At 39.9% G+C, this 25918-nt stretch overlaps 2 protein-coding genes across 7 annotated transcripts; one reads left to right on the top strand and one right to left on the bottom strand.

Moving 5' to 3' along the window:
• Window positions 1-443: 443 nt before the first annotated feature.
• On the bottom strand, window positions 444-21335 carry TDG (thymine DNA glycosylase). 5 transcript variants are annotated; one of them, XM_077828569.1, is made up of 10 exons: window positions 21257-21335; window positions 16460-16608; window positions 11671-11888; window positions 11078-11147; window positions 7100-7235; window positions 6930-7012; window positions 6754-6848; window positions 4830-5001; window positions 4351-4479; window positions 444-2702 (listed from the first exon to the last, which is right to left on the bottom strand). In XM_077828569.1, the coding sequence occupies exons 2-10, from the start codon at window positions 16551-16553 to the stop codon at window positions 2563-2565; spliced, it is 1137 nt and encodes a 378-aa protein (XP_077684695.1). In that variant the 5' UTR covers window positions 16554-16608; window positions 21257-21335; the 3' UTR covers window positions 444-2562. The 5 variants fall into 5 exon arrangements, with proteins under 5 accessions (XP_077684695.1, XP_077684661.1, XP_077684677.1 ...); XM_077828535.1 differs by lacking the exon at window positions 21257-21335 and adding an exon at window positions 21083-21245; XM_077828551.1 differs by lacking the exon at window positions 21257-21335 and adding an exon at window positions 20959-21214.
• On the top strand, window positions 21333-25423 carry UQCC6 (ubiquinol-cytochrome c reductase complex assembly factor 6). Of its 2 annotated transcripts, none has more exons than XM_077828582.1 (3): window positions 21333-21472; window positions 21850-21996; window positions 24879-25423. In XM_077828582.1, the coding sequence occupies exons 1-3, from the start codon at window positions 21467-21469 to the stop codon at window positions 24972-24974; spliced, it is 249 nt and encodes an 82-aa protein (XP_077684708.1). In that variant the 5' UTR covers window positions 21333-21466; the 3' UTR covers window positions 24975-25423. The 2 variants fall into 2 exon arrangements, with proteins under 2 accessions (XP_077684708.1, XP_077684716.1); XM_077828590.1 differs by having other exon boundaries at window positions 21361-21472; window positions 21846-21996.
• The last annotated feature ends 495 nt before the right edge of the window (window positions 25424-25918 follow it).

Genomic DNA, 25918 nt, shown 5'->3' with positions numbered 1-25918 from the left:
TGTTGAGTTAATGTACTGGTATGGGGGTAAAACACACATACAAACTTCAGATTAGCTTGAGTTTCTAGTAATATTGTGAGATATGTTTACTTGATTAAAGACATTTTAAAATGTTTACAAATATGAAAATCAGGACTAAACAGAATGGGTTTTCATGCAATGTTTTGTATCCTCTAAAGAAGATTCCACTTGCTTGTTGAATCTATACGAGCAGTGCTTAGTGCTGAGTACAAGATGTTTTAGCTTTCTAGTCCTGTTTTTTTTAAGCAGCATTAAACCAAAATGAATGAAAAACATTTCAATAGGTCTAATTTTCTTTTTCAGTGCAGCCACTTAGTGCTTCTTTTCAAAACACTACAGTGAAGCCATTCAGCAGGTGTTTACATGCATCATAATCAGATCCCATCACTAGTCAGAGGGCAAAATATCACACTTTAACGCAATAAGATATTCCAGTACAATTCCTGATTTTATTGTGAAACACTGGTAGATTTTCAAGATGGGTTTAAAACCTCCATGTTACAGCACCAATTTGAGAGAATGCACACACATTACTTGCCATATTTAATGAAACTGTCATTGTACATTTAACTCTACTTTATCCCTACATAATCTAGTAGGCACCTGTCAAAGAACAGAACTTTCCCTTCAAATTAAAAAGCCACCTTTACAGAATTTATGTACTATTGCACTATCTACTCAGCAATAGTAGTTACATGCTTCACATACTTTTGTTGAAAAATAAATCGAATTGTTACAAATCCCTGATGCAAGGCACTTTTGAGCACCTGCAGGAACATGTCCATGTAAACAGCGATACAGTACATTTTAAATAACAAATGAACAATTTCCATATATCTTTGACCACATAATGAACAGCTTTACACTGAGGCTAACAAACATGATCAGAATCACAATGCACATTTTGTCTTGATTTAAAAATTTCTCTTAGGATTAAGACACACAACTGGGGAAGAGAACTGTAAACATCATGCCTGCCTCCCACTGAGCTGGCAGTGTGCTACCTGGGTGTGTGAGATCCAAAGTTGTTAGCAGGCTTAGGTTCTGCATTGCCTGGTTCCATTCAATCCATGACAGCAACTGCCAAAGCGTGGAAGAAAGGATAAAATCTCTGGTAGTGTAATATCTGACCAGTTTGGATTAAGAAGATACAGTTTGTGCATATTTCAAGTATACAAAGCACCTACTCTCATAAGATCACCAAAACATTAAATGTTTTGATCAGCTTATTGCTTTTACTTCAAGACATATCTTCCCCTCTCTGTTCAAAAGAGGGAAAGAGTGATATTTTATACACAAGCATGGAAAACTCATTTCACTCCCTGAATTGGCCACATAAGTCAAAGTTTGTCTAGAAACACAAACTATTAAGTACTTTAGAAGACTATTTTCCAGGGTTGACTTTATATTCACATAGCAGCTGCCCGTGGCTTTAACTTCATACCATAATTTTTGGGGGGGGGTGGGGGGGAGGAGGGGGAAGAGGAAGCAAGGAGGAGAAACCTCCCTAATCCCTGTTCCAGCCCCATGCTAGTTTTCCCTCTTGGTGACATGTGCAAATAAGGTGTCTGCTTTTATATTTTACAGGGAGTATGGCCTCCCCATTGTCTGAAAGCATGCTCTCTAAGCTGGCCAGTACCAAGGTGTGCTCTCCCCCCATTTAGTGCTACTGTTGCACCATAAGGAGCTGCTCAGTGTAAGCCAAGTGGGAAGTCAGAGACCAGACATGGAGGAGAGGGAGGGCACTTCGGCTCCACAGAGCCCAACCGTGTCCACCTCATTTCTTAGAGGGTGAAGCTGATACTAGGCAGCCTTATTCAAGACAACTAAGCAGGAGTCTTCAAGCCCTGCCCCCGCTCAACAAACTGGATTCTCCTCCCCCCTTTTACAAGGTGGGGGAGATGAGGTCTCAAGTGTCTTAGGCTCCAGGTACCAAATGGCAAATGAGCTAAATGGGGATGGAGCTTGGAAAGCAAAGTGGGAAACTCTCACTTGTGGCAGAGAACAGAAGGCAGGCCTTGAAAATGCACAATTCATGTAACTACATTGACTTTAAAACCCTATTCCCTGTGAGAGCAGGGCTACACTGTCAAGCAACAGTGGTAATCTTAATCAGCAAGTGGCTTTTATGTTCCCATTTTCCACTCTGCATATAAAAGGGTTAAAATATCCCCCCATATGAAGGAATCAGTAAAAAGTAGAATTCCACAAACTACTGCACTACAAATTACAGAATTAAAGTAACCCCAAAAGAAATCAGTCTTCACATACAAGAAAGCAGTTTGTCAAACTGCAAGAAATGGTGTAAGTTAAATATAAAACTCATATACAAAAAGGGCTACTTTTTTTTTTTTAAATGTTGGACATTCCCTTAAAAATTACTTACTTCATAGGATTAAATCTACCACACAACTGATTTGGACTATAATAAAATAACAAGTAAAATACTATTAAAATGCTTCAGTTAGAGAACTGAGGTACCGTTCTTGATAACTGCATTAAAACTGCAGCATTTATGCCTAGCTGCCAAAGAGGCAGCTTTTACACACTGCTTTCTTCTTGCTCTTGTGCCCCACTGTTACTGAATTCTGGAATCTGGTCTGTGAAGGACTGCATCATCCACTGTCCGTTAGGAATGTCACCGAAGGATGACCCCCCACTGTAGTCTAGATTGTTCACTTCTAGTGAAACGAACAGAAGTATTAATAGTTTAGCTGGCATCATACTTGTAGGAAAGTTTCAGAAAAGTTGCTTTTGATGAAAATTTTTTCCAAGCATTTCTCCCCCCGCCTCCCATTTTTCTATTCGCTCTGCTAGCTGTGGTGCGGAGACATGTTTTCAGTTTTTACATTAACTCCTTTTCAATATTTTCTTTTGATTACTCTCTAATCCATGTTAACTTCCTAAAAAATAACTTATATTTATTTGAATTGTGACTGAGCAAGTCTGAGCAGAAATTAGTTGTTTCATTAGCAATGAACACACAGAAAACACATGTAAAAATTCTCAATTTTGTTTGGATCCTGCCTACCCAGTCTTCATAACACCACACCAAACCCCATTGTGTTTCTTAGTTTATTATATGAGACTAAGAAACGAACTCGAAAGATCATGAACAGGAAGCAATCTACATCAGAGCACAAGATTAGGACATGAAATTTAAAGACCATTATCAGAAGTTGGTAATTATTCATTAGTTCCCCTATATAGAATTTAAACCTGTTCTTCAGTTGTGACCAATGGGACCTCCTCCATTTTTGGTTTGAAATGAAAACCAGAATTCGTAATAATGGCTATTCTGCTACAGTCAGAGTTCCAACTCTCATTCTATTCTCCCCTTGAGTTTTTTCTGTTGCTAATAGTTTTCTCAAATTCACTTGGGGCTGAAATTGTGTACTTTGTGAAAGATCTGCAAGATAGCAGCTCTGTCCCAGGTCAAGAAATGTTCAGGCTCCACAGCATACATAAGCTCTATGTTTCTTTTTTTCTCCCCAACACCCAATATCTCTTTACAATTAGAAATCCACAAAAAAGTTAAGTGCAAAACCTAGTTTTGATGTAAAGTTAAAACAATGTTCTCAAAGTTAGGGAATACCAAAAGTTAAGGTTTCCTACACAACATTAAATGGGATACACTACACTCGCTGTGGTTTTGGTGGGGTTTTTTTTGATTTCTCAGTCTTAACAGTGTATTAATACAAAAATGTGCATTTACACTAGCCTTCAAATCAATTTATGAAGTTATATGGGAACCACAAACCATCCTGATACAGGAAAAATACATTTGAATACATCATCCGTCACCAGTAGCAAGATGAACGGGATAACCTTATTTCTCTCTTTTTTTTATCACTTGTCAGGTCTTGCTATTCTTAGAGTATAAATTCAGAGGTAATGACCATTTCTTTTGTAATGAAAAGCCCTATGTAAATTTATGGCAAAAAATGATAATTATGATGCTCTACTAGGTTGATTCCATATATGACTTGTAAATGGTTAGTTATTTTTACACAACAGATTTGTGTAACAATCCCTAAAATCTGATTTTGGGAAAGTCGCTGAAGTTACAGAAGATATTTTATTTAAATACAAATGAGTGTCCAGGAAAAAAGAAAAAAAATGTCTCCCCTCTTCCCCCCCAAACAGAAAAGGGGGCCCTAATGTCCTGATAAAATGATATAGAAGAAATTATAAATTTAACAGTTTAAATGTTGTTCTTCAAAACTTTAAACAAAAACTGTGGAAGCTGCCTGAAATGGTAGAAATGCAGAAAAATAATCCTCGTATGTAAAGACTTGGAGATTAAAAGCCACAAGCATCACTTTTTACCTGTTCCATTTGAAGCAAAGTTACACTGTTCATGCTCATAGGGGGTTTTCTCACTATAAGCACCACCATATGCCGCTTCGTAACCTGGATCATATTTTTCTTCTTTAACTGCCATCTTTTTAGCATCCTCTGGAGAAAAAGGCCTCAAATATCTTAATCTTCAGGATAATAGTAAACCATGAACATTACATCACACAACACAACACTGTATACATGTATTTTTACTTTAAACAAAGTTCTTATCCCACCTTCCATGAGATAATGGGTAATTAAGATTAAGAAAAGATGACATAAGTAACATGCTTAGTTCTACACAGTCTGTTGTAAATTAGAGGGAATATAGTTATGTGTTTCCTATAATTCTTAATTTCCTTCTACCCTGATAACTGCTGGTTCTATATATTATCTATCTCATATCAAACCTGATGATATGGCTACCATATACATTTTAAGAAAAAGATTACCAAAAAGCACTATACCTTGTGCAAGCTGTAAATCAAACGTATAGTGCACCTCCTGCACCTCTGTGTTTGGCGTAATGCCTTTCAGTTGATCCCTTAAATCTTTAAGCTTTATGTAATAATGAACTTTATCCTGTGCACGTGGAAACTGAGCACATCTTGCACTGGATGATGGCATAACATAGCAGAGCTTTACAAAAGAGACAACAAAAAGCAAGCAATGCTAAATTAGAGGTCAGTAAAGCATACAATATGTAAAAACCTCAAGAATAACTAAGCACTTAATCACCTTTATATTTTTAAGCTTTTGTACAAACATTTATTAATCCTCATGAGACTGGGTAATACTTACGTCCTTGTTTTCGCTTACCTGCTGAGGATCTTACCTCGGACAGAGAGGTAAGATCATCAGCTGACAGAGCTATGACAATTTACACCACCTGAGGATCTGCCCTAGAAAAACTAAGATTTAAAACTAACTCAGAAAAATTAAGTGACTTGTCCAATAAATTACAATATTTATTTATGAATAATACAGTATTTGAGTTTATGAATTAGAACACAACCAATATGTTACAATATTAAAATTCAAGGTATCCATCGAAGGGGTATTTTAAGAACAGTTTGTGGATCAAGTCTATGTACATTCCATCCATGCTAGTACTTTATGGTCCACTCATTACTTACAGTCCACCATGAACACTCTTCCTCAAAGAATTGTATTGAAACATCAAAATTCAACAGAGTGCAACTGAAAGTCACCTTTAGAAGGCTGCATTTAAAAGTACTGATCCCCTTGCATGCTCAGATACAGCAGTTTTGTTACTACCACTTATAGCACAGTGCCTGACTACGTGTTCCCTCCCCCATGCTTGGACTAGTGTCATGGTCATCCTTGAGTCCACAAGCACTGACTTCCCCTCTAGCCAGGGGGTGCTCGACACTCCCCTCCACCCCAGGCCCTACCCCCCACTCCACCCCTTCCCCCAAGCCCCTGTCCCTTCCCTGCTTCCTCCCCCAAGCATGCCCTGTCCCCGCTCCTCCCCCACCTTCCTACATGCTGTGAAACAGCTGTTTGTGGCAGGCAGGAGGCACTGGGAGGGAGCAGGAGGCGTGACCAGTGTTGCCGCTGGCAGTGGAGAGGTGCTGCAGGGAGAGCTTGACTGCCGGCAGGTGCTAAACACCCACTAATTTTTCTCAGGTTTCAGAGTAACAGCCGTGTTAGTCTGTATTCGCAAAAAGAAAAGGAGTACTTGTGGCACCTTAGAGACTAACCCATTTATTTGAGCATAAGCTTTCGTGAGCCACAGCTCACTTCATCGGATGCTATTACCAGCAGGAGAGTGAGTTTGTGTGTTACTCTCCTGCTGGTAATAGCATCCGATGAAGTGAGCTGTGGCTCACGAAAGCTTATGCTCAAATAAATGGGTTAGTCTCTAAGGTGCCACAAGTCCTCCTTTTAATTTTTCTTAGTGGGTGCTCCACCCCTGAAGCACCCATGGAGTCGGTGTCTATGCTCGAGTACCTCCTTGTTAACAAAGAAGGTGGTGTGTGTGTGGGGGGTGGGGTGGGGGTTGTTACCGTAGTATTTAGATTGGATTTTTGAGTTTCTGAATGGTATACTTGTTGTCAAGTTATAATATCCTATTTGTGGGTGAATTAGGGGTATTCATGATGGTCAATAATTTTTTTTATTCAGACTACAGATGCCTTTTCAGCATGTAACTTATCCTGCTGACAATAATACACTATTTCCAAAAGCAAACCTATAAACCCCTACAAAAGTCTGGCTGAGGAAAGGATTATATTTGCCCAATCCCATTCTTTTCTGTTTAAATAAGACCCCTTCACTTTCCCACACACATTTTGGGCATAATTCACCACCGGTGTAAGTGGGTTTCATTGGTTTCACTAGTGTTGAAATAACTTTGCAAGAACTTACAGTTTCTGTGTCTGGGACTTTGTGGGGCTGCAATCCAAATTCCAATTTTTTAATCTTTACTCCAAAAACTTCTTTACTAAAAATTTCATAAATACCTAAAATGAAATGAAGATAGATCATTATACGCCACATAGAAGGCTGCTGGAAAAAGAATGATTCAAAATTAAGATTCTCACATTTTCCATTAAAAGCTGCTATGCGAGGTTTATACTTTTGCAATTTCTGCATCAGAATTCGTCCTCCTTCTCGAAACTCTTTGCTAAATGAGAAAAAACAATTGCATTCGAGATTAAGACCTTGGCTACCACTCCTTGTTTAAATATGGTACTATCCTGCATTTTCCTACCTGGAGAGGTCTTTGCTACCTGGTGTTGTTCTTTCCACCATGTTTGTAAATCCAATACCATATTTTTGGGGTAAAGTGTGGTCATCCATATGGTTCAATTGTTCCTCACTCAGCCCAGACATAAAGAGACACTTCCCTGTGAAGAGAGAAGATACAAGTTTACTCATCTGCATTCTGAAATACTTCAAGATGCCAAAATACTATAATGAAGTATTTATTTCTAAGGAGATACTAAAATGAAGAAAAATATGAAAGCTATTTAAAAAAAGGGATTGCCCAGTATATAGTAGTGGAATGCTAAAGAAATACTCCATGTTAAGCGAACATTTCAGAAGATGATTGCCTTGTCTACGTTTATTTATTTTAAAGACTGCTTATAGTGAGCATTGTTTCTATACTGATTCAAGATAGAAAAATCCCTGTTGAAAAATGTAATGCCACCACGGGATTCCTTGTTTCCATAAACAGGGCTTTGTTCCTAAAAGTTAAATTTGTAGCTTTAAATTTTATGACTTAAGTAAAAATGGAACAACTTTGATCAATATCTATTTCCACATTAATTCTATTTGGTTCCTCTTGTGAAGCTCAGGACCACAAAATTAGCATTAGAAACATTATCCTAGATATGGAGAATTCATTGTGGTGCTGGAGAGAACACATTTTCAGCAAGGGCTATAAAAACAAAACAAAAAAACAAACAAACAAAAAGCGGCTCCCAAAACAAAAAGCAACAACAACAACAAAAAAAAACCAGACGACAGACCATTACAGACTACCAGAGGTTCAAAACAAAGAGCATGAAAAGAAAGCAATATTGGTCAAGCAAAACAAACGAAGTTGAAAGGTTAGTTAACTTTATAATGAAAGTCTTCAAAAATCTAGGCTGTTCTAATATTAAGCAAGTTGACACTGTTCATGTTAGGAACCCAAAATGGTGCAAGCCCTGATTAAGTATGAGATCTCCTCAAGGCTCCTTTGAACTGCTACGCACGTTCAGCACATCCCCTGACTTTTACAGATCTCGATATCATGTCTTCAGTCAGCAACCAATCATATCTTTACTATGAAAGCTACTCCCCTTGATGTTCATCTGTTATTCCCCCCCTACTTAAAAACCCACACCAATTACCACCATTTCAGAGTTGTTTTTTCCCTTATATTTTTTGGTATACCTGTTAGTCTAATTTACTACCTTATCCTGTCATCACTTATCTTTTTGTATTGGACATGGATTGTTTGAATTTTAATAAGTAGATTAACATTTTATTTATTTGAGTTATGTGCTGTACACTGCCATGGAGCTCTTTGGCATAAAGTAAGCACACTTACTTTTTCTGTACTTAAGTTCTTATCTTACGTATTTTAGTACTATTTCTACCTCTCCCCAATTTTTGATGTAGCATGAAAAGTTTAAAATGACAAGTTTAGTTTGTCTCACTGTAAAGAAGCATCTTCATATTACGAAATGGTTTTATCAGCATGCACACATTTGGACTGATTCATGATAAAATACACATTAAGTAAAATGCTCATTGTGATGCTGGCAGGTTAGATGCCAGTTCTTGCCCAGGCTGCATACATTAGCTAAGAACTGACAACCTCATAGCTGGGGACCAGACCAGGTCACACGTATGTTTGTTTTGCTCAAAACAGGTATTAGTCTTATAAGAATGTGTTTAGACTCTATGAAATGCTTGTATGTTGCTGCATGCATTAATCTCACTTATAATATCTATAGCCCATATTATCAAGTTAGTATTTAAGTGTTTGCTCTGAAATGTAAATCTCCCTAGTCAGGAGAAAAACATCAAGTGTGAAATACTAGATTGTCACAGGAGGGGTTGTTGCCTGCCAACCAAAGAAGGCCCATAGATACCGGACAAACCACTGTGAAACATCAGAGGACAAAAGACTGTTTATTGCTCCCCCTCCACCTAAACTCATCCCAACATCTTGCACTCTGGGGGAAAGGAATACAAATCCCTGTCAAGAAGAAACTATATCTTTTTGGCTTTTTGAACTCTGAAGGGCCCAGAGACTCTAAATTGAAGCCAGACATCCCCAGAGATCCTCCAGGGTCTGCCCTGAAAGACAATTTGAATAGACAGATCACTACAATTCTGTCACTCTTAAGATTTAGATGGAAACTCATTTGTGTGTACATTTGCTTGCTTTAACCTGTAAATAACGCTTCTTTCTTTCTTAGTTAATAAACGTTTATAGACAGTTTATTACAGGATTGGCTACAGGCATTGTCTTTGGTGTAAGAGCTAGGGTACCAATCAATCTGGGATAAGTGACTGGTCTCATGGGACTTGGAAGCAACCTGAATGTGGTGTGATTTTTTTATATAAGTGACCATTTTTCACTAAGTCCAGTTTGTCTGGGTGGCAAAATAGGCTGGAGAGTCTAAGGGGACTGTCTGTGACTAAGTGTTAAGATTGTTGTAATAATCCAGGAGTTCACATTTGTTACTGGCTTGGTGAAGTCTAATTATAGAACACACGGCCAGTTTGGGGTGTCTGCCCTGAGGTAGGCACTCAAAGTTGTGAGCCATTCTAGACAGTGTCACACTCATTTCAGAGGAAAATAAATGAAAAATCCATTAACACAAAAACCCAGTACAAGATGTGGGCACCAGACTTGTGTCTCATACACAGCCTTTTGTCACTCCTGTTGATGTTAACAGGTGCTCACACAGATCAAGGGCAGACAGTCTTTTATAAAGAACCCAGAAAACAAGCTATGCACCTACCTACAACAGAAAGGGGTAAATGAGCCCTAGTTTGTTTACAGTGAATCACAAATTAAGTCAAATTTTGTACTTCTCCCTTCTACCCCAATAGCAACATTCAGATGAAAAATGAAAGTGTCCAGAATTATTAAAATAAATATGAGGCAGTTGTAAAGATATAGCAGTATTTTTTTTTTTAAATCTCAAATATGGTGTACCATTAATGTTGGAAACTACCAGTTTGAGGGATTGGAAGGTGGGGTGGAAGGGGTTTGTGTTTTATTCAGACATCTAGGAGTTTTGTTAATAAAGAGGTAAATACAGAATTGGTAGGTTTCAGAGTTGCAGCCGTGTTAATCTGTAGCCGCAAAAAGAACAGGAGTACTTGTGGCACCTTAGAGACTAACAAACTGATTTGAGCATAAGCTTTCGTGGGCTACAGCTCACTTCACTGGATGCATAGAATGGAACATACAATAAGAGCACATACAGAGAACATGAAAAAGTGGAGTAAGAAACTAATTAATTAAGATCAGCTACTATCAGCAGGTGAAAAAAACTTTTGTAGTGATAATCAAGATGGCCCATTTAGACAGTTGACAAGAAGGTGTGAGGATACTTAACATGGGGAAATAGATTCAATATGTGTAATGACCCAGCCCCTCCCAGTCTTTATTCAAACCCAAGTTAATGGTATCTAGTTTGCATATTAATTCAAGCTCAGCAGTTTCTGAGAAGTGGGCTATAGTCCACGAAAGTTTATGCTCAAATAAATCTGTTAGTCTCTAAGATGCCACAAGTACTCCTGTTCTTTTTACAGAATTGGTAGGGCATTCAGAAAATTGTATTTGGGAAAGATGGTCTGTTTTTATTCTGAAAGTTGGTGACCGCTGATTTATTTAAAAAAACCATGAAAACACAAATATTTGTAATTTGATTTTGATTTAATTATATGCTGTAATAAACTAAGACTAAACAAAGTCATTTTTTCAATTATATAATCCGTAACTATGTTTACATAATTCTGAACCCGCATTTATAAACAAGACCAGAGGAATCACTGACGATCCATCTTTGTTTTGTGTGTATGGCTTTACAGGATAGAACATAGTAGTATGTGCCTGTCATTAAATTACAGACAATGCTGAGAGTATTTAAAAATACAAACAGCCTCATTTGAATTGTAATCTTATGACAGATTTCTGCAAATCCCAATAAAAAGAAGAAAAGAACAATAAACTTACAAAAGTGGTTTCCAGGTCCAGGGTAATGATGCCCTTTGTAGGCTGCCATTAAACCCGGGTTTATGCCAATCTACAGAGCAAAGCATTAGTAAATTGTAGCTTCAAAAACAGATTAAAATAATGAAGGGAAAAGGGAATACGTTTATCAAACTGATCTAATTACTTGGAAATGCATAATAATGCATTTGTCAAGCCTATTAATCAGAGCTCAATTAACAATTTTCAATTATTTCAAGATTTTAAAAATTTAAGACAAGATCTCAGTTTATAGGTGTAACATTACAGCATTACCGCAACATGTATTTTACAAGTTAGGTGTAGCACTTAGGGGGAAAACAATAAGGAAAGAACACTGAATAATAGTATGAACAGTTTCCACCTTCCCTCATATTTAAATTTAAGATTTTTTCCATAAACTAGAATGCAGTTACTATAATCCTTGGCAGAAAGCGTGAAACTACTGTACACAAACAACAACTTGGATGTTACTTTATCCTGTGAAATCTCATCATGAAAATGCTAGATAAACAATAAAGTAAATAATAATTCATGAGTTACAGACTTCAAAATGTTACTTAAAATGTATGACTTACAATTACAATATCCAGATTGAAGGTCAAAATATCAGGAAGAGTCTTGGTCAAAAGTTCAGCTTCAGATACACCATTAAAACGGTCCACTTTTCTTTTCACTTTGAATGTATCTGTGATCTTCTCTTGTTTGCCTTTTGATTTAGCTGATTTAGCTGCTTTAGCAGCTGGTTTCTTTGGCTCTGTTGATCTGGTTTTTCTCTTCCTTCCCTTTGTAACTTCTGAAACACATATTAATAGTTTCCTTTTTGCATGGCTTTTCTAAAAGTGTAGAACTCTTTTTAATAATATTGATGTCAAACATTAATACAAAAATATGCTGCTCAAATTTTAAATTTGTCTACTAAAAACTGTTCTCATCTTCAAAATATTCATGCAAAATAATCCTTACATAAAACACCCTTCAGCTGAAGCTCTGTATTCCAGGTTTGGTCTGTGAACAGCACTAGCCCATGTCAGAAAGTGACGTTGTGGAGGTTTAGGTTCATACTAACAGACAGACAGTACTGGCATATTTTGCTTTGACAGTTGCTGGACACGTAAAAGGGGAGCATTTGGTTTCATTTGCTAGTGATGAAAATTAGACTCATTATCCAATGGAATGCTACTTTATCTCACGGGGAATATCACTTGACAGGATCACCTAAATCAAAACCATGGTTCTGGCTTAATGAACATCACACACAAAAATGGTTACTTTATAGAAAATTTAAGATGTGCTCAACAAAAGTCCATATACAAGTTCCCTATCATACCTCCTAATTAACTATGTTTATTGCTAATTCTTTGGCCATCTGGGACTTCACTAGGGAATTTAAGTTTTGCAGATAACCCTTTTTCGACACATGTCAGAGTTCAGCTATAAATTATAACTGACTTGAAGAGTTACATGCTTGATAGCCACAGTAAATACTGGGAGTTTTTCCTATTTCCTTATATGCTTAGCTGCCCCATCTTGTCTCACTATTTGAGAATTGTTCAAAACACAAACAAACAAAACCTTTAAAAGTTCTTCGATGTTGAAAATACATGCAGAGCAAAAACTACATGCACATATAATCAGAGTAGCCACTATGAATGCATAGTGATTTATTTAAAAAACAAAAAAGGCCACCAACTCATATTGCTTAGACAGCAGAGCAGACAGCCTCCACGGTTTGCTGACCAGCAGCAGGTAATATTTCAGAGAAGAGGGATCTCAAATAAATTTGAAAATATTTGGTCTGACTTTCTAAAAATCTTTAGTAATTCCAAGCAGATGGAAACTGAGATGTTGCTCTCCTTTCCCCTCCATGCCCCCCTTCCTTTCCTTTCCTGTTCTTTTTGTCTCCCTCCAGTTCTTTTTTTTTTGGGGGGGGGGGGGTCAATATAAATTGAAAAAAAAAAAAAAAGAAACAACTACCCTGAACAAACTACCACTACTTCAGTTCTCACAGTGGAAGAAACTACAATGTTGTGGCTACAGAACACAAATCAAGATGGCAGTAGTCACACAGATAATTTAGGCTAATATGCCATATACAGTACACCATATATGGAAACACTTCAAGAGATAAGAAAATTTCATAAGCTTTTCTTTTGTTTTGTGGGTGGAGGCAGAAGCAGTAAAGTCTAAATTCAAATGAATAATACTGTAAGTTCTACTCTGCTATAGGGGACTTCAGCTTATATATACAAGCAAAGGCCGATGACTAGAGATCAGTTTCTCAGCACCTAGCATACTTCAGGGTGCTGGGTGAATGGTGTATCGAAAGAAAGAGGGAAGATAAATAACACACGATGTAAGATATAAGCTTGCCTATACCACAAACCCAGCCATACAGCATATATAGGAAATTTAAATAAAATTGCACAATCTATTTAGAGTTTATCCTTCTCTGAATAGACATCCTCCAGTGAGGCATAACTTAAAAACTTGAGTGCACCATTATCCTTTCCATTTGACAAAGTGAGACCAGAAGGGAATTTGTTATCCAGGATATATATGAACAGAAAGTAATTCATGCAGTTGAGGAAAAAAAAATCATCTTTATAAACTTCTAGCATAGAATTTCTATACTTACTATCAGTTCTGACACTACTTTGGTCATGACATGTGATCCTAGTGACGACTTTCTACCCACCATCCTAATATTGAGGAGTCCGGTGGCACTTTAAAGACTAACAGATTTATTTGGGCATAAGCTTCCGTGGTTAAAAAATGTCTGAAGAAGTGGGATTTTTTACCCACAAAAGCTTATGCCCAAACAAATCTGTTAGTCTTTAAGGTGCCACCAAAATCCTTGTTGTTTTTGTGGATACAGACTAACATGGCTACCCCTCTGATTCCTGACATCCTAACACTGTGACACTAATGAACAGGGCTTAAAAAACTCAAATGCCCATTTAACAATGGCAAGTGATAAGCCTAACCCCATCAACTAATGCAAAATTTAAGCTTTTATTTTATTTTTTAAGAACTTTCAGCATGAGAATAATCTTGGAGATGAGAAAAATATAATACTCACTGCCTTCCTGAGTCTGCAGACATCCATGATGCATCTGTGGCACTTTGCCAAGCAGTAGCATAACAAAATTAGCACCACAGTAATCTATTTCACTGCTGCTATGCAGAACTGCAGTGGGCAACAGCAAAACTGTCAAGAATCATGTTAATTTCACACTCTTGTTGCTGCTATTTAGGAAAGCTAAAAACAGCAGCAGTCAGGCACTGAGTTATTTCATAAGGAAGGAGGACCCAAAAAATTGAAGTCTGTAGCAGTGATAGAACAACAGATCTCCCTCCCTCTTCCTCTCCTTGCAGGAGCAAGAAATCTTTGCCAGTAGTCACAGAATGGAAGAGACCCACCCCTACTCCCAGTAGGCAGACTCTCAAGGGAGAAGAGCAAGGTCTTTCCCAATCCCAGCAGCAAAAACAGGGTTGAATTTCAAATTTATCAGACACCTACTACCCAGACTATCACTACAGATGGAGCTCCCAAACAGGGTCCAGGGACAGCATCCTAACAGGAAACCCCAACAACCTCTCCCTTCCCAAGGCTGGGAGTTGATGGGCTTCTCACCAGAGGAGTCACACCACCCTGATCTTTCATATCTATCTCCGAAGAGTAGGTTTAGTCTTCTTGTTAGTAGGTGTCTGGTTAGCTTTTCATGCCCTGCTAATGAGCCTGAGGAGACTTCACCTAGTTCTCAGTGTTTACAGCAAGACCTGGAATAGCTCAACAGAACACTACTGGAATACCTAAAGCAAAATGGAAGCGTAATTAAAAGACACTGTTTCCTCATCACAACACGTAACACAACATGAGACGCCTAACTGTACTAAATACAATACTACAGTTTTGCACTAACTGTAGTGAATAATATAGTGTCTCTGTTAGAGTGAGCAGAGCATTTACTGCTTGAACTAGAAGATGGAGAACTATACAATTTAATCTTGCCAAGGGTTACAGCAACTATTGTGAAAGTAAATATTTATGTAGATGTGGCACACAATTAGGCCTGGGATACCATCATCCCAGATTTAACATTCTTGCATTATGTTAATACAGAGAGACTCACACTTATATTCAAAATATGGATAAAGGATTAATTCTGAAATAGTGGAAAAGTACAGTTACTAATGATTTAGAACTAGCATTCAAGTATGGCAGACATTACAAGTAGTAAGCAATAAGGTGACAATATTACACAGGCTCCCATTCTGGCACACTTAGCACCAAAACTAATAAAGGGAAGATATATATGAAGGTTAAAGATAATAGGGCCTACCTAGAAATGCTCAGAGCACCCAACTGAAACGTATCTCAAGACATGTTTTCTAGCCTTCTCATATTTGTAGGTGGGTTAAAGTTCGTTTTTAAAGTAGTAATTAAAAATTCAGATGATTATAATTCACCACAAAAACAAAGTAATTAAATATGTATCCCTAATAAAGACTTTCAGTAAAACAAGATCCTACTATGCTAATTTTACAAAACTGCTATGAACATTTACTAGCTGAAGCAAAAAAAGTCTAGCTGCCGGCCTTTTACCATGATGACTGATTTAGAAAAACCACAACACAAAATCAACTAATCGTAGTTTACTCGCCTATGAAAATTTTCATTCATCATGAAAGATCAGAATTTGGCAAGGCTGAATGTTAGGATATAGATATTTAGGCCTGTTTGTAAAGGCCTATACTTTAAGAATTTAGGTGTATTTTTAGTACTTAGCTAGTTATAGAGGTATAAAAAGAAAGAATTAAAAATTACTGTTTGCTGGTGTAAAGGCCTTTTTTTACTGTGACAGTTTTGAGGCCCTGTTCTTAGGTTCTTAAGCAGCAGAGGCAGCCATAAGCTGGGAAGTGAACGATCACATTTTTACATTTTAAACTAGTTACATTGAAATAAGGTGCTATTGGGCTCTTTGAAATCATGCTTGCTGGAAGTTCACCCCAATAAACATCAATTGTTGCTCTCTGTTCATGAAAGAAGGACCAGGGAAGTAAGCGGGTGAAGGAATACGCCCCTAAGACTGACCAATGTCAAAACTACAACCAGGGTTTGCTTTGTATTTTCCTATATGCATGCAGCAATATTTTCATTATTCTTTTAGAAATATGTTACAAAAAACAAGTTTCTGAACACTTGTTCAAAGAGTGCCAAAAAGAGAAAAATCAGGAGACTAGAGAAGCAAATTATTAAGGCAAATCATCCTTGAAAATCAACTACTAAGTATCAATTTCATTTTCAGCCTTGTTAATCAAGATTTTAAATTTTATTAAGTTATATTAATTTGGTCACACTACCTTGAATAGGTTCTTGAGCAAAGTCTGGATCTGGAATGCCCTCTACAGTCTGTTGTTCATTCATAATTTCCATGTTAGGAGCTGCAGTCATCATTTGATGGAATGGAAATGTATAAAATGCTTGAGCTTGCTGAAGAGGAGAATAATATCTTAAAAGAAAAAAAGTTAGTATTGTTAGCCATATAACATTAATCTTTCAGAATTTTCTTAAGTTTATAACCTGTTCAGTACATTACTTAATCAAAATAAAATCATGACATTCTTAACCAGGGTTGGCACACACTGCATGTTACATTCTCCAGTTACAGTCTATTACAGCAACACGTAGAACATCCAATTCCATTAAATAAATGGTCAATGCTTCTGATCACATAGTGGGAATCAAACATTGCTGAACACCCCATCTTCTTTTTAATTAATTTAATATTAAGCATACAAGAATCAGAATATTCAGATTATTACAGTCACATTAAATATATGCCTTATTTTCTTCCACTTTTCTATAACACAATTATAATTAATGGTTGTGATTCTTTCACGGACATCACGGAAGTCAGAGATTCCGTGACTTTCCAAGACCCCCATGACTTCCACAGCAGCTGGGGCCAGCTGCTTGGGCACCCCACAGCCAGTCGCACTGGCCGCTGCTGGAGTGACCCAGGGCCAGCTGCTCCAGCCACTGCTCGGGAGGCAGCTGGCTCCTGGGACCACGCAAGTAGCAGCCAGTGGGGCTGGTCCCGCGGACCGTCCAAGCAGCGGTCCTGGGGGCAGCCCCGGTGAATGCCAGAGCAGAGATCCCAGGGCTAGTCACACTACCTGCTGCTTGGGCGGCCCTGGGCAGCTGGCTTCGGTGACCACTGGAACAACAGCCGGTGTGGCTGACTCCCCAGGGAGTGCCTGAGCAGCTGTCCTGGGGGTACCCTGGGGACTGCCTGAGCAGCAGCAGCAGTCCAGAGAGCGGTCCCCAGGAGCAGCAACCAGAAGGGTTTGGGGGGAAGTCAACCCCCAGCACTGAAGCAGAGCTCCCCACCTCCCCAGCAGGCCCCCCCCGGGGGCAGTGGGGCCCCAGAAGTAGAGATTTAGTCACAGGTATTTTTGGTAAAAGTTATGGGCCGTGAATTTGTATTTATTGCCCGTGACCTGTCCATGACTTTTACCAAAAATACCTATGACTAAATCTTAGCCTTAATTATAACACATTACACTTTATGTTCTTAAAAGTATACCGTCAAATACACAGAATGTGGGCAATCTAGGTAAGTTAAAGCTATCATCCAACTAACTTTGGCTTTGCCTAAGCTACCAAATTAAGTTGACCTAAGTCAGTAGTTACTGCAGTGGTTCATGTCCACACTACGCCCCCTATGTCTGTGGTGCACATCCTTACCAGGAGTACTTCCACCAGCTTACCTGTGTGGGGCACTGACAGTGATGAGTCCTGTGCAGAGCTGACAACCTACGGGAAATTTCAGTAACGCAGCGTCTACACAGACACTGTGTCACTCTCACTACATCAACCTAAGTGCTATGCCTCTCGCAGAGGTAGAATTGTTAGGTCAGCGTAGTGGTGGACCCACATGACTGGGAGCAACATTGTAATGTAGACACTTACAGAGTTAGCTTGATGTAAGCTGCTTTACAACGACCTAACTCTGTATTGCAGACCAAGCCTTAGATTTATTTGATACAAGGTGGGTGAGATAACATCTGTTATTGGACCAATTTCTGTTGGTGAGAGAGACGAGCTTTCAAGCTTATACAGACGGTCCCCGGGTTACGCAAGGCCCGATTTACGCAAATTCGCACTTACGGAAAAAGTTCCATAAGCTAGAAATAGGAGAGGGTTTTGGGTTGTTTTTTTGCATAATGTTCAGGTATACATTTCCGACTTGCACAAAATTTGAGTTATGCAAGGCTTTCTGGAACGGAACGATTGCGTAAGTCAGGGAGCGTCCATACAGAACTCTGACCTGAAGCAGAGCTCTAGGTGGGCTTGAAAGCTTGTCTCTCTCACCAACAGAAGTTGGCTGAGTAAAAGATATTACCTTACTACGTTGTATCCGGGACCGACATGGCTACAACACTGCATAAAACAATTAGAATTACCTGACTTTTGAAGGAAGATTAAGTAAATTCAAAGTTGGCAAATTATTTTACTTTATCTAACACATACAGAGTGCGTGAAGCACTCTGGTTTGCAAGATGTTATAGGTGCCTAGGTGATTTGAGGCATAATGCACACTGTTTTGTATCTTTAAGCAATACTGTACCAAACACTGGCGAGTGACATCCGAGACACTCCTGCAACCCATACCCATGCACACCAGAGGCGCCTACGCCAGATATGCCTCCCCATATATACTCATAGACCCACCCAACATAGGGTCTCTGCTCAATACAACCCCCATCTATGGGCACAAACTCCCACACAGACACAGATCCCTGATCCATACACCCTTAGCATAAACAGAGAAACAACGAGGAGTCCGGTGACGTTTTAAAGACGAACAGATTTATTTGGACATAAGCTTTCGGGGGTAATAAAATCCAACTCTTCAGATGCAACTGAAGAGACAGAGAGACGCCCCCCCCCCGCTCCATACACCCTTAGTATACACAAAAAGAAAAGGAGTACTTGTGGCACCTTAGAGACCCCCCCCCCCACCGCGCGACGACATCCACAGTCCCCGCCCGCTCTACCCCCCTTCACACCCTGCCACGCGCGGACAGACAGGCCGAGCACCCCCTGGGCACCCTCCCCGCGGCGGCGGCGGCCCCCAGGCCCCGCCCCGCCTACGTCACCATGCGCCGGGCCCGGCCGTTGGGAGCCGGGCAGCCGGCTCAGGGGCGGGGGGAGATGGGGAGGGCAGGGGCCTTCCCCGCGCCAGGCCTAGGCCTAGGCCCAGGCCCAGCTGTCCCGTGTACCTGCCCGGCTCCTCGGCTTCCATCCCCGGCCGCTGGTGCGTCCGGCCTAGCGGGCTGCCGCGAGCGCCAACAGCAGAACCCGTCCGCTGCCCCCTCCCCGCGCAGCCCCCCCCGCCCGGCCCCTTCCGCCTCAAGCGCACAGCGCCGCCGACCTGCCTGCCGAGCGAGCGGTCACGTGGGGAACGGCAGCCAATCCGGATCAGGCACGGGCCATGACCACGAGGCTCGCGGGGGTGGGGAGAAGGCAGAAGAAGAGAAATGGGGTGAAAGGGGGTGGGGGTCTCCCTGCTCCCACCACCACCAGGGACCACAGCAGCCTATTGGATGACTGCCTCCACCCCGCCCCCCAGCCTGTTAGATGACAGACAGACCCAGGACGTTTGCCATGCGCCGGGGTTGTTCCATGGCTCCAGTTTTCTCTGACTCCCTCCCACTTTCCGGCTTTTTCTCTTGGCAGTGCAAGGGGGGCTGGTCACTGGGCAGCATTCGCGACTGGGTCCACGCTAGACACGCTCCCAGCCCAGAAGGCGGGACGCTCTGAGATTCCTGGGGCTGGAGAGAGGGGATCCGCAATCTGCTAACTGACATTCCTAGTAAGCGTGGCTCTCACACTGAGCCACAGTGAAGTCGGACGCGGAGGAGAGGCTGGGCTTTGGTCACAGTTAAGGCATCGCTGACCATAAGACGTTAAAAAGCGCCTGTGTACTTCTTATTGGGGAGACTAAAGACAGAATGTGATCAGTGTTTGCCAGGCAGTCCATCAAACCTGCCCATACTACTGGTTGCTTGCTCTGTGCACATCAATGCAAGTGCATGCCGGAAAAGTAACATAACACAAGGGAAGGAAGAAATCCAATAAGCAGTCTCTAGTAACTGTTAAAAGACATTCCAAAGCCTTTAAAAGAAACCACCACCGTATTCCAAAGTAACAGTTCTTAACGCTGCAGCTTACTATAGAGTTACAACAGAGAACTAGTGTATTTCCGTATGGCTACTGCAGCTCTGATCATGCAAACACTTATACCTATGCCTTCCTATGTGCATGTGACTAGGCCCATTGACGCCAACAGGGCTACTTATGCTTAAAGTTAAGCACACGCAGAAGTGCCTTGCTAGATCATGGTTCACACGCATAAAGTTAAGAAGGCATGTAAATGTTTGCAAGGGTAGGGCCTATATTGTAACAAGGCAACTAGTGTTACCATAGAACTACAATTCTGCTACCACAAAATGCCAAAAATCATGAATCAGGCCCCAAATATGAGACGGACATAAAAATATTTGCCTTATCTTTGAGCCTGTAGTTGTCACATTTCCAAGCTTTCTCCCCACAATCACGAGGGCTAGAAACCTAAAAAAACCCAACAACCCCAAAAGCTGAGACGCTCACATAATCACACAACGCCAAGAACCGGGGACAACCAATGAAAAACACCAAACATTCTGACCCTTGGCCAGTCCTAATACTGTTCCCGGATTGTTAACATAACCACAGTTCCTAGCGTTAGGAGTTACTATCCTATTCCTACAGCATTTCACTGTTAAGGCAATCACTCAGTTAATGCTACTCTTACCTCGGGGGGGTGGGTTGCTACAGTGGGCTAAGCCTTTAGGCCACTGCTGTGTACTACGGGTAGAGCAGAGAGTCTCTGACGGATGCGTTAGGCCATTCAGGGATATGAATGAACACAGACTTACTGAGCCAAACAAGGGAACAGTGAGGGTGCCTCCCTAATCACCGCAGCATCCTCTCTCCCCAGCCAGTTTGGAAGGGGGCCTCGCAGCAGCGGCTCCCTATGGGGGTCTCCCATTTGCGGGGAGGCGAGGACAGACGGGCAATGGACGTAGCTCCGTAGCAGCCGCTATACTCACGTGAGGTATGACCGGCCTGCCCTGAGTCACATGATGTGATGAGAGGCGCTCGGCTCCTCCTTTTCTGCGGAAGGCCGGGTCGCCTGGCTTGTCCCAGGGGTCTTGGGCCTGTTGTGAGCGGACAGCCTGTCATCCGGGACCTCCTCCTAATGTTCAGTGTCCGGGACAGAGCACAAGCGCTGTCAGACCGGTGTAGTGGAGCTTTGCTGCATGCAGGTAGGTGGATTTTCCATGCCTTAATCACCGGTGTAGCATGGTTGGGGAGTGGGGTTCTCTCCAGAGTTTGTGGAGGTGCCTTTGGGGGTAAGGACAAAGAATCCCGTCGGCTGATGTCCACAGGGGGAGCTGTTACCTCTGTAGTGTGTTTAAGAGGTTTGAACATTTTAAAAGCACGGTTTCTTCTTTACTTGCTCTTAAACTTTTTAAGTGAGGCTCCATTGCAAAAGGCTTCCCCACCCCATCTCTATTTCCTGCCGAAGGTGGATGTAGTTTCTTGTTAACAGATTCCAGTAGGGCGAATTGTATTTCAGAGTGGGCTAGTTGGCATACTAATTTATTGCAACTTTTTTTCCCCTAATTTTTCACTCGGTCAGTTGGAGTATTCCAATCTCAAGTGCCGTCTGCTCTTCATCATGCCCGCTGGGGTATCTTGGCCTCGCTACTTGAAAATGCTCAGTGCAAGTACACTGGCTATGTTTGCAGGTGCAGAAGTTGTGCATAGATATTACAGACCTGATCTTGTAAGTGATTTAAGGTTTTGATTTTCATTTCACTTATATAACTGCTAAGTAATATGCGTTTTGAAATTTCTCCTATAGGAATGCTGTTCAGTGGACATAGTTAAGGTCACTGTGGCAAAAATACCAAAACACTTCCATTTCAAAAGGTTGATATGCTTGTTTGTAAGTACAATAATAAGGAAAAAGAGGCAAATATGTGAAGCTGCTAGAAAGTCATGTCTTGGGATTTTCCCTCAGTTTTGAAGAACAATGTGTATTAGAGTGCAATGAAAATTGGTACTCTTCTAAGCGTATTTTTGTCAAAGTTACCTTTTCTCTGGAGTTAAAAGATTCAATTCAGCTCTGGACTAGAAGAGCTAGAATCCCAAGTCGGTAATATCTACAAGATATATTTTGTTTTCTTCTTTCACTTAAATCAGAGTCAGCAGTTAGTTGCTTTCACAGCTTGGTTGGGAAGCAGATTGTAGTAGTAACGCAATACTACATGCGGAGGTAGTAATTTTTCCAGGACCTGAAAGTATATAATAAACCTTTGTTTTTAAAGGAATTGGACACAGAACCAGGAAAAAGTTAACTTGTTTTATTAAGGCCTAAAGCTCCAAAGTGAACTTCTGGGCAAAGTTGGATCTACTTATGATTTGAGTGGAAAGCATGTGACATTTTTGTGAATTCAATCCTAAACCAGGTGAAATGCTTCTAATAAATTTGTTAGTCTCTAAGGTGCCACAGATACTCCTTTTCTTTTTACGGATGCAGACTAACATGGCTGCTACTTTGAAACCAGTCTTGGTAGAGATTTGTAGTTCACTTTGTCTAGAAATGTAAGGGGTGAAAATCCATGCAAATCAAATGTTGAAAAAAGTATTGTAATGGTTTGACATCTGAGTCTTACAGCTTGCTTTTTACCTCCCATATTTTCTCAAGCTGTTGACTCTTACAACCTTTTTTTTTTTTTCTTACTTTGTCCCTTTTACATTAGGAAAACCATTCTCTCTTCCCACAATATTCCTTCGCTTCAAAAAATGGAGCTGAAATTAACTTGGCTTTGTTGCCTTATTTATACACTAGCATAATCTACTATTACTACACCTGTGCAGATGCAAAGTGTGGCTGCATAGAGCGTAAAGTATTTTATGTGGCTCCGATGTAAACAGTTGCTGTCTTATTAACGCAGTGGTAACTGAGCTTTTATTATCTTCTCAGATGGAGCTATTATACACGCTTTTTATTTATTCTTCCATCTTTCCCAAAAATGTAGAGGAAATAGAATCAAAATTTTGCTGTTAAGAACAAATCTATTAAAAAGAAACTGAATTTAATACTTAACATCACTCTTCAGGACTGCAGATTTTTTTTTATCTCCACAGAATAGAAATTATGGCAATACCAGCACAAGGTACTCCACAGTGTCCCACCCATATGTCTTCTCCCTGATCTGGAGGCAATCCTTCGAGGGGAGAGGGGGTAACTTCTGTTTCCATGCCTATTAGAACTTTGGCTTCTCTCCTAAGGCTGCTGATAAAAGTACCAGTTGCGGTGATAGAAGATGCGTCCACATTGCAATCACTAGGTACCGGGTGGTTTCATTTGAACCGATTGTCTTAATCCAGCAGCCATCGGATGGTAACTGGTGACCAGGTTTAAATTTGAACCAATGCCCTAGAGCTTCTGCAACCTATAAGACATCCCACTCCATCTGTATTAGAGCTTTTGTTGTTTAAACTTGTGTAACTTTATTTCGAAAAGTGGTGGGGTAGATCTGCCCTCTAGTAGAGGAAACAAAAGACCAGTTTCACAATGCCCTTTTCAAAATAGGAATTCTTTAAAAAGAAAAATTATCCCTAAAGAATCTTTCCACAGTTTTAGAGTGATACTTTTCCTACCAGTAGATTAGTAATTAGGAAGTATATAGTAATTTTATGAAATGGTTTATTTGACATATAATGACAAAATGTATAGCTGTACAAAATGCTTATCTGTAGTTATTTAAACTAGTGAAGACTCTAAAAGCTTATAGCTTTAAAAGCAGCAAAGGTTAAATAATGTGAAGGGTTGATTTTTTTTCCCCACCTCCAGTGTAAGTGTTTCATCTTCAAGACCAGTGTGAGGGCTGGTGAGGATGAGAATTTCCACAATCACCCATGCTGGTTTGGCGTATAATCTGAAGCTCCCTTTGGCAATTTAAATATATACTGGCCACATAATACAGCTACATTCCTCTTCTGAAGAGTAGAAGAGGCTCTTGTTCCTGTGCACTTCCCATATTCTCCCACCATTTTCAAATTGTATCTTTGGGAGTCCTTGTGCACATGCACCCTGACCTGGTTAACTGGAATGGCAGTTACAAAGGTGGATGACTTAATTGAAGTGAGACAGCTGCTTATCAGGAAACCATGTGGCAATACATGACGATTAAGGGAAGGATACATCAGTTTGAGCTTTATTCTTAAGGGAGATGGTGAAAAAACAGTCCACTTCAGATCTCTAGTAACTAAAATGCCACCCACACTTCTAATGTCCTATAAAATAACCAGGTTTCAGTGGCTCTTCTCCCTCCCTGGAATGGAATTTAGTACTGTGGGAAGGGTTCCTTGGAAAAGAAAAGGTATTCCCCACCCCCCCCAAGATCAAGTTGTTCCAAAGGATTAAAGTCAAATTGCCAGATGTAAGAAGTTGAAGTTGAATTAGAAAGAAATTTGGTTGATGCTAGAGATCAGTTTACAATTAGCTCAAGAAAGAGGGAGACAAAATTGTAACTTGAATGTAGTGTTCTTTTTTGCCTCTCAGGGGATGTCTAATTTTCTGTTTTGTTTAGCTCAGTTTTCTATATATCAGTCACAGATTTTGAGCACTGACACCTCTTTGTTTTATTTATTTTATAGACTATACCTGAAATGCCGCCTAAGCCTGGAGAACTGAAAACGGAACTCTTGGGTTTAAAACAAAGATCAAGCGAAGTTCATACTTCACAACAATGACCATAGAATATTGAAGTCATGAAGGGTAGAGTTTTCAGAAGTGCCTAAATAACTTAGGATCCTGAGTCTCCTTTTCCTAAGTGATTTAGGAAGCCAAGTCACTCGGACTTATGCACTTCTGAAAATTGAACCCAAAGTCCATATATGAAATGCTGTAGTCCTGTAAATCTATTTCTATTTATTTAAAACAAAAAAAAACTTGTATGTAAGAAATAATTGAGGAATACTATTTATCAGAAATCCAGCCAAGTTCTTCGTTAAAACTCCTTGTATTTTTGTTTTCAAACAAATATAAATGTTTTATTTTGATTACTCTGTAAGAATTTTTAAAATCTATTGAAAGTATAATTCATATTGGCTCCCCGTCTAAAGAAATGTTATTAGGAATTTGAAAATTAATAAGATTTTATTAGGATTAATGTAATAAAAATTATTACAATTAAAGAATGCTCTGCAGACTCAGAAGTCCTCTTTAGTACAGTGGCTTGACATTTTCTGTAGCACCACCACATTGAATTAATTAGCCTTTTTTAAAAAAAGAAATTTTATTTAAGTGGACATTTAATACTACAGAGTCATGCTTTAAATATTTTCTCGAGTTGTATGCGCATATATACAAGGTATCTGCAGATGAGGTTAAATATAACTTTGCTTACTATTGCTTTTATGAGCAGTTATGCTAGATTTCTCATCAGAAATTTTGTCAGCAAATCATCTTTTTTCATAATGCTGTTTATGTATATGTATAATTCAGCGTAGCTGCTGTTCTTGTATGGACGGGAAAGGCAGAAACACTGTGGATTTGAGTGTCCTGTTGGTGTGTATGCTTGCAGGGTTTTTTTTTTTTTTTTGGCTGAGCAGTGGAACATCTTAGTATGGGCTGCTTTAAGAAATCTCTCTCAAAATGTAAAGAAGGGAAGAGTAAAAATAAAAGCACTAAGATG

Source organism: Eretmochelys imbricata, chromosome 1 (assembly GCF_965152235.1).
Source record: "Eretmochelys imbricata isolate rEreImb1 chromosome 1, rEreImb1.hap1, whole genome shotgun sequence".
NCBI classification, from domain to species: Eukaryota; Metazoa; Chordata; order Testudines; family Cheloniidae; genus Eretmochelys; species Eretmochelys imbricata.
This window is presented reverse-complemented; position numbering and strand designations above follow the sequence as displayed.